The 14,610-nt window shown below is 35.9% G+C and overlaps 1 protein-coding gene across 2 annotated transcripts in view; it reads left to right on the top strand.

The window, feature by feature from the left end:
• POLQ (DNA polymerase theta) overlaps positions 1-14,008 on the top strand; it is a 106,880-nt gene extending 92,872 nt beyond the window's left edge. For both annotated transcript variants that reach the window (XM_059065410.2, XM_067034496.1), the window contains 4 exons: positions 4,034-4,158; positions 10,193-10,346; positions 12,439-12,554; positions 13,003-14,008. In XM_059065410.2, coding sequence (XP_058921393.1) covers positions 4,034-4,158; positions 10,193-10,346; positions 12,439-12,554; positions 13,003-13,116 — 509 coding nt within the window. In that variant the 3' untranslated portion in view covers positions 13,117-14,008. The remainder of the gene's footprint in view (positions 1-4,033; positions 4,159-10,192; positions 10,347-12,438; positions 12,555-13,002) is intronic.
• Positions 14,009-14,610: the final 602 nt, after the last annotated feature.

Below are 14,610 nucleotides of genomic sequence, written 5' to 3' on the forward strand. Positions count from 1 at the left end.
TAACATCAAAAACCATGAAATACTTGGGATAAATTTAACAGAGTATGTGCAAGAGACTTTATTGAAAACTCCAAAGCAATCCTGAGAGAAATTGAAGAATACTTATGTAAATGTGAGGTTTACCATGTTAATTTATTAGAAGGCACAATATTGTTATGATTACGGTTCTCTGTAAGTTGTTCTATAGTTTCAGTGCATTTCCAATCAAAATATCATTAGACTTTTGTGTCAAATTTGACAAGCTGATTCTAAATTTATATGGAAATTCAAAGGGCCTGGAATAACTAGAATAATTTTTTGGGGAAACGTACAATGTTGATTACTTACACTCCTTGGTTTCAAAATTTATTATAAAACTACAATAATCAAGATAGGTATAAGACACAGGTATAGACACAGGGAACAATGAAACACAATAGAGCATCAGGAAATAGACCTATACGTATATGGTGAATTGATTTTCAACAAAGTTGCCATGGTAATTCAATGGAGGGAAGATGGTCATGTCAACAATTGGTGCTAGAACAACTGTTACTAGTATGGAGAAAAAGTGAACTTCTACTTTATCTCATACTATATTCAAAAATTAACTTGATATGAAGCACAGACGTAAAAGTAAAAACTAAAACTATCAATCTTGCAGAAGAAAAGGGAGAGGAGCTTTATGACATTAAGGTAGGCAACAATTTCTTAGGTGATAATAACACTGAATTAGTCATAATAAATAAATAAATATTATAAAATAAAAATAAATAAATAAATAAAAAATAAATATTAATAAAAGACATCATTAAGAAAATATAAAGTCAAGCCACAGACTGAGAGGAAATATTTATAGTTCCTGTTATCTAACAAAGGACTTGCATCCAGAATATATAAAGAACTCTTACAACTCAATACTAAGAAAGTAAGTCATGCAATAAAATAAAGTTCAAAAATTTGAACAGACACTTCACAAAAGAAAATATGTGAATAACTACAAGTGTTATCGTCATTTATTCTCAGGGAAAAGCAAGTTAAAACCACAAAGAGATACCATTATAGAAACACTAGAATGCTAAAATTTAAAAACATTTGTGTCTCTTTTACATTGCTGATTGGTTGTAAAATGGTACAACCACTTTGGAAGACACTATGGCTCTTTCATATAAAGTAAAACATACACTTAACTGTATGATTCTGCAATTCTACTATTGGATGGTTGCCCAAGAAAAATCAAAACATATGTCCAAAGAAAGACTTGTATGTGAATGTTATAGCAGTTTTATTCATAACAGCCAAAGACTGGAAATGTTAAACAACAAAAATCCTAGTGAGTAAATTAAAAAAATTTTTTCCCAGTTTTATTGAGTTATAATTGACACACAGCACTTTATAAGTTTAAGGTGTACAGCATAATCATTTGACTTACATACATCATGAAATGATTACCACATAGATTTAGTGAGCATCCATCATCTCATATTGATACAACATTAAAGAAATAGAAAAAATAGATTTTTTCCTTGTGATGAGAACTCTTAGGATTTGCTCTCTTAACAGTTTTCATATATAACATTCAACAGTGTTAATCAGCTTTATCGTGTTGTACATTTCATTCCTAGTACTTATTTATCTTATAACTGGAAGTTTGTATGTTTTGACCACCATCACCCATTACCTCTCCTCCCACTCCCCACCTCTGGTAGCCACAAATCTAATCGCTTTTTCTATGAGTTTGTTTTTGAAGTATATTTGAACTACAAACTATGTTAATTACTGGTATACAACACAGTGATTTGATATTTCTATACATTTCAAAATGGTCACCATGGTAAGTCTAGTTGTCATCTGTCATCATACAAAGATATTACATAGTTATTAACTATATTCCCCACACTCTACATTTCATACTTGTGACTCATGTGTTTTGTAACTGAAAGTTTGTGCCTCTTAGTCTCCCTCACCTATTTTTCTCCTCTCCCCAACTCCCTCCCCTCTGGCAACCATCTGTTTGTTCTCTATCTATTACTCCATTTCTTTATCAACTGAGTAAATTTATTAAAGATCAAATTGGCTTTATTCAATGATTCATGAATTGGGCAACATCCCATCTAGCACTAGAAAGGAGCTCCACCAAACTGTAGAAGAGGAAAGCTTTTTAAAGGCAGAAAGGGGGTAGGTGGATAAAGGAAATATTAGCAAAGAATGCATTGTTTCAGGCAAGGTCACTCTTCTAAGGGGAATGGAAGGGCCTATTGGGCAGATAACCTCACTAGTGCTGACCATGTAATACCAGGTTGGCTGGTTAAAGGTTACATTCCTGGGGGTGTTGAGGCTGCAATTTGGTTAGGTAGTAAGTCTTAGTTTGCTGACATAGGGTTTAGCACAAGTGACTCCATTTTGGCCCTGCTGTCTCCTTTTTAACAGGAACAAATATCTGTCAACAGGATAATGGATAAACAGATTTTGGTATATCTTTTCAATGGAATGCTACTTAGCAAGAGAAGGCAGACACAAGTGAGAACATACAGTGTAATTTATGAAATTCAAGAACATGAAAAATATACAGTGAAATAAAGTAGATCCATTAGTGTTTGAGGCTGATAATGGGGAGCTGACTGTGAAGGTGATTAAAATGTTTTGTATCTTGTAGTGGTTGTTAGAGGGGTGTATACGTTTGTTAAAATGCATCAAACTGTTCACCGGAAGTGGGTGCCTTTTATTGTATTTAAATTATATCAGCATTGTTTATTGTATGTAAATTATACCTCAGCATTGATTGTTTTTTTTAAGTAGTTCTGGCAATCTGAATATTTGAAGGCTTCCTACAGGAGTCAGGTAGGAGAATTCATAGAGTTGTAGTCTCTTAAATCTCATCCTTTTCTTTGCTCTTTACTCAGCAGTATCACAGTAATTCTTGAAGAGAAGAAGAGGAGAGCCTGATTGCTTTCTGAAATTCCTATGCTAGTAGTCAGATATCACCAACAGCTGCACTTGGCAGGGTTTCTCCCCTTCCTTTCACCCACAATCTGTGCCAGCCATACAATAGAAATCCTTAAATGAGGGGTTTTAATTGGGAGGCATTAGTGTTTATTACTTAGGATGAGCAGAGCTGTGAGAAAGCAGAAATTATACAAAAGAATAAAGATAGATTAGCAGTCTCTGTACTTGAATGTGTTTTAAAGAGTATAGAAAAAGAATGTTCCAGGAGAGAAGAACCTCTCTAGCTCAGAGACAGGAATGAGCAATGAAGAGACTGGCCTATCTGAAGCAAAGAGTTCATCCTGGAGAGTCATAAGACCTAATAACGGACCTATATAGCAAAGGATGAATGGTGGTATAGGGAATATGAATGTGTTTGAGTAATATACTATATATAGTCTTTTTGAATTTTAAGAATTGAGTTGTGTAAGTTTCTAATAAAATATTACAACTTCATGCATTAGTTTCAGTTAGGTCCTATTTGAATCATAGCATAGATGGTAACAAGGAGCTATTGGAATGTATTAAAGCCCGGAAAAGATAAGCTCAAAGAGTAAAAGAGGGTTAGTGTGATCAAAGAACAGAACCCTGTGAAAAGTAGCATGGAATAGTCTTAAGGTCCTGTAATAAAACCATCTAGGTTTTAGTACCTGCTCTGTTGTTCTGGAGTTTAGTTTTGTATTTTTTGTTGGTGGTGGTGTTGGTTGAAAAACAGAGATTATGTCATTTCTAAAGTCCCTTTTGTTTCTAACTTTCATGGCTATATGAGGTGATGAGTGTTAATTAAATCTATCGTGGTAATCATTTCATTATATATGTATATGTGCTGCCTAAGTGAGCACTATTTTGCAATATATGTAAAGCAAACTGTCATGCTGTACAGTGATGTGTGTCCGTTATTTCTCAATAAAACTGGAAGAAAAAGTGAATGAAACTTTATATGCAAAATTTTGATGATGTGCTATTAATGTTAATCATGGTGAATTTTGGTTTATTTCACTATATTGAAACTAGTGAGTGAGATTAAGGATGGATATTGGTTGTAATTGTTTCTTCATTTTCTTTGTAGGGATTAATCATTTCATGAGAGAGACAGTGAAGAATTGTAAAAGAGATGGATTTGTTCAGACCATTTTGGGAAGGCATAGATATTTACCAGGGATCAAAGAGAACAACCCTTATCACAAAGCTCACGTATGTTGAAATTTCTCTGGATTTTTAACTTAATATTTTAACTTAAATTTTTAACTTTAATGATATGTACTTTTTCAACAGAGACTGAACCCTGCTAATGTCCCTTTTAGAGATCACTAGCATATTAATTGGATCTTCTGTTTTATTAAGGACTTCTGAAGTGATGGTACATGCCAGTATTTGCTGAACACAGTCTCTTTAGGAGACTAATGTAAATATGGGTTCACTTAATAATATTTCAGTTAAAGATGTTCTGTTTTAGTAAGCCAATTACTTATTAGCTTTGGTAATAAGTTATATATAAACTTAATTCTTACATTTGCTAATTGTTCTTTGTTTCAGATATATATACTAACTTGTCATATTACACCGGATTGCCAGTGTCTTCAGAGATTAGCCAGTCATGAATTGTGGTATTTTTTGGTTCATTCCTTTTGTTTATTTATTTTATTTTATTTATTTTTATTTATTTATTTTTTGTGTGTGTTACGTGGGCCTCTCACTGTTGTGGCCTCTCCCATTGCGGAGCGCAGGCTCCGGACACACAGGCTCAGCGGCCATGGCTCACGGGCCCAGCCGCTCTGCAGCATGTGGGATCTTCCCGGACCGGGGCACGAACCCATGTCCCCTGCATCGGCAGGCGGACTCTCAACCACTGCGCCACCAGGGAAACCCTGTTTATTTATTTTAAAAGCACTGGCTCATCAGAAGTTATTAGGATACCCAAAATATTAAAGAAGGCGCTTTTTAATATCATTCAAAAGATGTATTGATGGTATTTACTCAAATTATGATTGAAATCTCTTTCTGAAATCATTGGGATCCATAAAAGCATTTTGTGTATCTGAGCATTTAAGTTCCTGTTACAGTCCAAACCTTTCTATTTTAACTGGTTGTATTTTGCCCTTACCCCATACTTTTGTGTGTCAGTGCCCACTACACATTGTATGTAATGAAAATATCCAGCCTCCAAATTGCTAAACTACTGTCTTGAGCTAGAATCTCTCAGAGCAATAGTGCTCTTAGGGACCATGGAGGAATAGTTAGGGTTTTGTTACTTCTTCACTCTCTTGCCTCCCATATATTCACATACAGACATCAGATATTTATCAGCCTTTTACCATAACTCCAAGTGAAGTAGGCACTGTAGTTGATGCACTAGGAAAAGTAAGTCTTAAAATGTATTGGAAGAGATGAAGCAAACTAAAAAAATATAAAAGTAGCATGTATACTCAGTTATTTAGGCTTCTAGAGGAGGTAGGACTTAAACAGATTCTTGAAGACTTTAAAATTTAATTGATGGGCATGAGAAAAAGATAATCACAAGTGACTAAGAGTTTGAGTAAGGATTGGCTAGAAGCCAATCTGATAGGAGTGGAAAGTTTGAGTTGTCACTTAGGAATAGATAATATTCTACTGGTCAGATGGAATCAGCTATTGGAAGGCTTTTAATGGCAGGCTGAGAAATTTGGGCTTGATCTAATAGGGATTGATTATGTTTTTTGGTATTTACACAATGAAAAATGGAGGATAGAATGATTAATGTTAATGAACCATATAATTTTTAAAAAGCTAATAACTTTGAAATTAAAAATGTGAGAGTAAGACATTTTATACCAAATCCTTAGGAGTAAGAGTTCTAACTGATTCATTATGTTGTTGCTGAGGAAGAAAAAAACTGCACCCCTCTGAATCAGAAATGGAGTAAATATAGCCAGATTTATTGTTTGGTTTTCATTTAGTTTGGTTTTACATTTTATTTCAACTTTTACTGTACTGAAAAATAAACATAGAGAAAGCACAAGAAACAAATGTAAATTTCAGTAAATTATCATAGAGCTATACCTATGTAACTACTGTACAAACCAAAACATAGAATATTGTCAGCACCCCAGAAGCTCCCCTCATGCCTTCCTAATCACCATACACTGCCTTCCCAGAAATAGCCACTATAACCTCTAACCCTATGGTTTTTGTTTTGACCTCTCTATATATCATATATATGTATTCTGTGTTTAGCTTCTGTCACTCAAAATTACATTAGGCAAGTCATTTATGTTGTTTCATGTTGGGGTAGGTATATAACTCTGTTATATGAATATACCACAATTTATCCATTTTTCTATTGATGGGTTTCTAGTTTGGAGAACTTTCTATTTGGATGGGTTTCTATTATGGATCTTGATGATTTGATTATTCTTGTTCAAGGTTCCTGGTGCACATATGTCTCCGTTTATGTTTGGTAAAGCGGTAGACATAGAATTGCTCTCATCTTCAAATTCAGGAGATAAAGCCATGTTGTGTTTTATGGTGGTTGTAGCAATTTGTCCTCCCATATAAGTTTGAGTTCTTATTGCTCTGCATCCTTGCCAACATTTGCTATTAAGTTAACATAATTTTAGCTTTTCTGGTGGGTGTAAAGTAGTATCTTGTAGTTTTAATTTGCTTTTTCTTGAATACTATGTTTTGATATATGGTAAAGTAAGTTTTCCCAACTTGCTTTTTTTCTCTCCCCCAAGAATATTTGCCTATTCTTGGTTCTCTGCATTTCCATATAAATTGTAGAAGCAGCTTGTGAATTTCCATACAAACACAAAATCCTGTTGGGATTTTTTAATTGCAGTTGCCTTGAGTTTGTAGATCAAGATGGGATTAATGACGTATTTATAAATTTGAGTTTTCCAGTCGATAAACATGTTATATGTGTCCATTTATTTAGGTCTTTAGGTCTTTTAAAATTCTCTCACTAACGATGTATAGTTTTGGGGAAGAGATCTTACAAGGTTTTTATTAAATTTATAGCTAGATATTGGAAAAGTTTCATGCTGTTGTAAATGGCATCTTTTTAAATTTTTAATTCTTTTCCTTCCCTTTTTACGTTTTCTAACCCTTTACTGCTGGTATAGAAAGATAATTGCCTTTATTGTTGTTCTTTTGTCTAGAAACCTTGCAAATATTACTTACTAATTCCAAAATTTTATCTGTAGATACTTTTAGGTATTGTATCTACACAGTTATTATCTGGGAAAAAAAAGTTTTATAACTGTCTTTCCAAGTCTTATTCTTTTTTTTTTTTTTTTTTTTTAAATTTTGCTTGACGTACTAGCTAGGACAGTGTTGAATAGAGTTAGTGATAGTGAGTATCTTTGCCACTTTTCAGGTCTCAGAGGGAAATTTAAAACATTTTACCAATAAGTAGAACTTTCCTTTAGGTTTTTAATAGTGCCTGTGTCAGAAAAAGTAAGCTCCCTTAAATATGTGCTTGTAGGCCACAGAGTCTCCATCACAACTACTCAGTCCTGCTGTTCTAGTGCAGATGCAGCCATAGACCCTACATAAATGAGTGAGTGTGGCTGTGTTCCAGTAGAGCTGTATTTACAGAAACAAGAGATGGGCCAGACGTGGCCTGTAGGCTGTAGTTTGCCCATCCCTGGTCAGTTTCTTCTTTAAATGCAATCTGCCTTTTTTCTCTAAGTTGCTTTTAATACAGTATTTTTCTTTCCTTGTGGTTTCCAGCAGATTTTCTGTGATGTGCTTAAGTTTGTGGGTTTTTTTTTTAAACTTCGTGTGTGTGTGTGTAACTGATCTGTTTTTGAGGGTGTTAGGACTTCTTGAATCTGCACCTTGAGATCTTTTGCTGATTTTGGAAAAATCTTAGTCATTTCTTCTTCAGTCACTGCTTCATCGAAATCTCTCCTCTCTTTCTGGAACTTGTATTATAAATTTTAAAAACTTTTCTCTTTAATTCCTCATTTTTCCTATCCTCTGTTCCATGTTTATATTTCATCATGCTTAATTCTGGATATTTTCTTGTAACTTATCTTTCAGTTGGCTGATTTGCTCTTCAATTTGCTGTTGAGCAACTATTGAGCTTTTAGGTTCTAAATGATATAGAACTTTTCCAGCACCCCAGAAGGCCTTTTTATCTTCTCTCCAAGTCAATACTATCTCCCCACTGCACACATATACCAAACTATAGGGAAAGCACTGTTTAAATGCTTTAAGTTCTGTTGTTTTAATTTTTTTGATTACAGTTTCTATTTGGTTCTTATGGTATTTTGTTCTTTGCCAAAATATTCAATTTTGTCTGTTATTTTCTTGATAACATGATCATTTTATAGTCTAATAGGTTTGATAATAGCCTGTAGTCAAATATGGCTCATAGTCTGTTCCTATTGCCTTTTGTTTTTCTTAGTTATCTATAAAAACAGTTGTATTATCTCACCTCCTTACCAGGCCTCCTACTTGTTGGGCTGTGAACCCAAATATTTTAAGACCATCAAGTTCTGCTCAGCTTCTTAGCCTCTCAGCTGCCTCTTCTGGAATCTGTTGATTTCCCTGGGAGAAAGGATGGCCTCCAATGCCAGGATCACCTCCTTGGTTTCCTTTCTCTCCCAGTTCTCTAGGTTCTTTTCCTGTCTGATTCATTCAAAGAGGCATTTTCTGACCACCTTTTCTGGTTATCAGTGGAAGGGTTAGTCCTAATGGCATAATCTCCTATTACCAGAAACCTATGTATTTTTATGTATATGAAAACACTCTAGTGATGAGAAGGGACTGAGATTGTGGGACACAGAGCTGAGACTGCCAAGTTTTCTTATTTTGGAATAGAATCAGGGAAGTACAGTATCATGAGAATGAATTATATATTTTAGTTATATTTATTTGTGTCACAGTAAAAACAACTCCCATATTTCAGTGACTTATAATAAGAATATTTATTTTAAATTCATGTTATAGTTTGGCTCTGGGTTGACTCTGCCTCTGCTCTGTATTTTCTTCATTCTAAAATTCAGAATAAAGAAAAGTACTCACCTGGGATAAGCCCTTTTTTGTGACAGTGTTAGATAGCTTTTAAAACTCCTTGCATGTGCTGTATGTAAGCTTTACTCACATTTTACTGGTCAAAACAAGTCAAGGCCATTCTTTTAGAGTGAAAAACACTTTGAATCACATGGCAATGGGTGGGGGCCATGGGACTTCACAGAGAAAGGCAGCAAGTAATAGCAACAATAACATAATCCACTGCACAGAGGCATATAGTTTGAAGAAGGGGAGCAGTCAGAACTTTGAAATTCAGTCATTCTTTAAACAGTGGCAACTGAGTGAGTGTAGAATGGATTCATCAGCATTTGACAAAACAATAGTTAAGAAGTCTATCTCTTTAACCAGTACATAATATACTAGGAGTTGGATGTAGCCCAGGTGACAGGGAACTAGAGAACACCTCTCAGGTTATATAGGTCCCTCCAGTGAGTAGACTCTTCCCATTTTCTAAGCCCTTTTGGAACAGGAGTGATATTCATGGATAGATTACATCTTGGATATTAACCTAGACCCCTATTCCTACTGCCCCAGGATGTTCACTTTTAGCAGCTGTGGTTGCCTGCCAAGAATCTCATGGCGGCAATAGTTTCAGGGAAGTTCTAATTTAATACCTGGGGATCTAAGATCTAAATTTTCACCAGCAGCTAACGATTAGGCCCAATAGCCCATAAAAAGCTCTGATTCATACCAGAGGTCTGCAGACTTACTGTGGCCAAACTCTACATAGGACTGAGAGGCCACTGATATGGGGGATGTGCTTGAAACATTCCAACGCACATCACAAAGAATGGTATTCTAATTATATCTATTTAGGATAAAGAGGAATTGTATTTTGAGGTATAGATCCTTTAAAGTGAAGTTTAGAACACTGATAATATAGTTTTAAAAATAATTTTGAGCTTCTAGATAACATTTTAAGTGTAATGTAGTTTTTGGTTCCTAACTGTCGAAGATTTCTAAACTGAAGCAATCTGACCTTCTTCTGTTTAGTCTATCCTCATGTGAATGATAGGCCAGAATCTAGAGCCCTGGATCATTCTGGTTGTTATTCTTAAGATACAGCTTATAGTGGATGCCCTGGGTCACATCTCAGTTCCAGATTTCCAGTCTGGTTGCACATGTGAGCACTAATCTGTGGACGCTAAAGGCAGATATGAAACCATGCTGGCATGTCTGATTGAGCATCTATTATTGTTGTTTTTCATAGGCTGAGCGTCAGGCTATCAACACAAGAGTCCAAGGTTCAGCGGCTGATATTGTCAAAATAGCCACAGTTAATATTCAGAAGCAATTAGAAACCTTCCACTCAACCTTCAAATCCCATGGTCATCGGGAGAGTATGCTCCAAAATGAGAGAACAGGTTTGTTCATAAATGAGGCCCTTGCTATAACATGGTGAGATTAATTACATCAGAAAAAAAAGGGAAATGATTTATATTTATTTCTCAGCAGTTCGCAAACATTTTGGTCTCATAATGTCGTTACACTCTTAGAAAGGATCCCAAAGAGCTTTTGTTTATGTGTGTTATATCTACTAATATTTACCATATTAGAAATTAAAACTGGGAATTTAAAAACATTTATTAACATTTACAGATAACAATAATAAACCCACCGTGTGTTAACATAAGTAACATATTTTTATGAAAATAACTACATTTTTTTCAGAACAAAAATATTCATGATGAGTGGTTTTATTTTTTCTGAAAATCTCTTTAATGTCTGGCTTAAGAGATGACAGTTGGAGTCTCTTATATTTTTCTGCATTCAGTTTGTTGCAATATTACCTGTTCTGTAATCTCTGGAAAATCCTCTGTAGAGGATGATGAATGTCCCAGTTTGTGGGAGACTGATGGTTTCCCAAGATGTGGGACTTTCATTGCTAAAACCAAGATAATTGGTCACCTTACTGTACGCTTATGAAAGAAGGAGACTGAAAAAGGAAAATAACCTTTGGGTGTTACTGGGAAAATAATTTGACTTTGCAGATGCTTTGAAAGAATCTCTGGGATCCTCTTCGGTCCTCATACCACACCTTAAGAAGATGTTGATCTTCCTGTTCATGACTTTCCATGAACACATGCACACATTCACACTCTTATATTTGTAGAAAGAGGATGTATGGTCAAACTTATTTGGGGAATAACATTGTACTGTGTGCTTTGGAGGATTTAGAAGTAAAAGTTGTCAACCTATGTTTGAATTTTAAATCTGCTAAGGAAAGGAAGATATGATACCTGACTGTGAAATATTTACCTGACTCTTCACAGCAGAATGATGCAGTGTCAAAATGAAGATATAGGTGGTATCACTCTATAGTGAGTGGAAGACAATGTAGGTATGTCACTGAGGATGACTTGATTGTGTCATGTTGAGTTAAAGGCAGTAGTAGGTCAGTGGGATCAAAGGGAGCTCAGCCTGAGGAAGCAGACCACACAGGAAACAGGAGGATCATGGCATCCTGGGTCAGAAGCCAAGTAGCCAAGGGAAATCAAGAGGACAAAGGTATAATGATCAGAAAGCAGAAAAACTAGAGCATCCAGACAGCCAATGATGCAAGATAAGTGGGGCTCAATGGGTCAGATCAGATTTTAGCCAAACTGTCAAACAGATGCACAGCCTTTGCAGCCCTGGTATGGAAGCAGCTTGCCATGCCTCATCTGCCTTTGTTCTCTTACCCTGTGAGAGCCACCTCTGAGAAAACTTGAGCTGCAGGTAGTGACAGCTAAAGAACTCTCTCTGAGGGAAGCACCAGATATTGAGGGAGATGGTATTTGTGCTGTCCTGAAGAATAAGTATAGGGAATTTGAATGGCAAAAAGGAAGGACTGCTCTGAGAAACGGGCAAACAATGGAAGGCAGTTACTCTAAAAGTATTAATGTTGAACCTTATTTTAGTGATCAGAGGGGCATAATCTGTACCACTAGGCCCACTAGTTAGGAAATAGTGACTAACTATAATACAGTGATTTTTTTAACCATTTTTGGATTCATGAGTTCTTTTGAGAATCTTCTGAAAAGGTATACATCATCTCCACAGAAAAATGTACAGACATAGACCCTTACATAAATCTTCAAGGAATCCGTATATTATCTGAAGTCTACATTTGGACCCTAGGTTTAGAATTGCGTGTCTAGAGTGTGTGGTCCAACTGGTGAATCACCAATTCTACCATGGTGACACTTCTGGCCAGAAAAAGACATCAAGGAGTGTCAGTCAACTCCATTTACTGATGTCTTTGTTAGACTCCTCATTTCTGGGAGGAGGTAGGTGGAGAATTGAGTTTACCTGATAGGTGGGCTAGGTGGCAACCAGCAATTAGTTATTTTCTTGATAGCTCCAAATTTTATGTTTTAATCTCTTAATTATAATTTCCCAAAATCTCTCTTAAAAAAAATACTCCCATAGCACAGTGACATGCTGATCAGTTTTGCTACTTTTCTCATGGGGTAGGATTGTTACCAAAGAGAAAACTGCAAGGGATGTTCTGTCCCATCAGAGGAGGCTTCTTCATCCTTCAACTCCATGATGAACTCTTATATGAAGTGGCAGAAGAGGATGTTGTTCAGGTATTTTTGCAGTGTTCATGTCCATTCTACAGAAAGCTAAGACACTGTAGGTCAGGCTAAGATGCATGAGATTTCTGGAACCCTTCCCTAGCCCCAGGATGGCTATAGAAAAGTAGAATCCTGAAGGGTAGAGAAAGAGCTAAGAGTGCTCAGCTTTAAACTCATTTTAAAAGAAATTCCTGATGCAGGGATATTTTTGTCTGCGAGAAGTTAGATGAGAATTTGGAGTCCTGCCCTGAGGATTTCAAAGCTCTGAGCATTCTAGTGAACCTGGCAGAGCTTCTGCTTGTCAGTACAGACTAGTGTGCGATGCCTGGCTCTTTTCCAGTTTAGAGTTGTAAGCACCATGAGGTAAAGAGCTCCAGTCTGGTTTATCACCTCAGTGGGTGGGCTGGCAGACGTTCTTTGATTGGGCAGAGTTTGTTAACCTCTTTTTTTTTTTTTGTAGGTAGCTCAGATTGTCAAGAATGAAATGGAAAGTGCCATAAAACTCTCTGTGAAACTGAAAGTGAAAGTGAAAATAGGTGCCAGCTGGGGAGAGCTGAAGGACTTTGATGTTTGATTGTAGGGAAGCCTGGTGTAGGTACACTCACATGGAAAGAATAGAGATTACCCTTTCACCTACTTCATGAAAACAGAAACCCTCAAGTTTTCATGAATTTATGATAGTAATTTTATAGTGAGAGTTTCAAAACATATATGAGTTTATTTTCTGTAGTATGAAAAAACTTTTTGAGGCAAAATATCAAGTTTAACGATCATATTCGCTCTCAAAGAGTATCTATGAAATTGCCTTTTATAGTTTACTGTGGCTCTAAACAGTTTCAGAACACATGCTTGAAATACGTACTTAGCACTTTGGATCTTCATCTGTCTGGTTGAGCATGAAGAAAATGAAACTGCTGTCTCAGGGTCATTTTCATCCCAACCAGGATTCAGACACTGGTGATACAGACCCCTGCAGGAGCTAGAGGCAGATATGGATTTGGTTTCACATAAACCACCAGGGTTAGGTGTTGTGTGTGATTTTCATCCAGTATCGGTGTAAGACTTCTGAAGTGGTATTTTTAAATAGCACTGGCTAGTAAATTAAGAATTCTATAAAGTGGTAAGACTTGGTATGGATGTAGTCTAGGAATGGATTTTCATGAATTGCCATTTCTTCTTCCTTTCCCTCTCCCAATTCATGCAATTAATATATTTCCAATACTTAGGTATTATAAAACAAGCTACACCTCTTCAAGAGGTATTCTGATCTTAAGATCGGATGTTTATACTGCAGTTTAATATAACACTGCCAGAGAAGGAAAACACCCCCTCATCAGTCCCTCAGTGCCTCTTTCTCTGTGGCATGGTGAGAATACTCATGCTGAAAGATTGTACTTTATAATCCCAGTCAGAGGTGAATAACTGACCTTTTTTTTGCTGTTTTAATAAAATTAATTTATAAGCAACTTTATACCAGCAGTTGAGTTTTTAAAATTGTGTTCGGTCTAAGTATCAGAAGCTTGTGTATCCATTTACTTATTCTATAGGTTGCTCAACAATGTACACATAGGAAGTGTTTATTCTTAATCAGTTGTCAAAGAGTTCTTTTATGTTTATTCATCAGAATTTTAAAAGACAGTTGCTTTATAAACAAAGTGTAATACACTATTAGTAGTTGGATATTAGTGCACAAGATCCTCAGATATTTTGGTGCTGGGCAGAAGTGGCAGAAGACGACAGAGGTAAGAGGGAAATTATATCATTATTTCTCGAGTTTTTTCCATATTCACCTGTACCACGTTTCTCAGAAAGGTTGCAGTTCTGTTAGTATTCTGGTGGCCTTAATCCAGCACAAGAGAAACCTCAACCTATTTACATGAGTGTTCTCCAAATATGAGTGCAGACATCTAGATCCCTTCCACCTCATCTTCTGCAGCCATGGCCCTGCATGTGTGGTTAACATGCATTTTCTCATCCTTTTTGACGTATCAGCTGGGCTTAAAACAGGCACTCCTTGCTTTGCATGATTCAGTTATAAAAAAATTCCAGTTACCATGGTTTACTTAAA

Source organism: Kogia breviceps, chromosome 5 (assembly GCF_026419965.1).
Source record: "Kogia breviceps isolate mKogBre1 chromosome 5, mKogBre1 haplotype 1, whole genome shotgun sequence".
NCBI lineage: Eukaryota > Metazoa > Chordata > Mammalia > Artiodactyla > Physeteridae > Kogia > Kogia breviceps.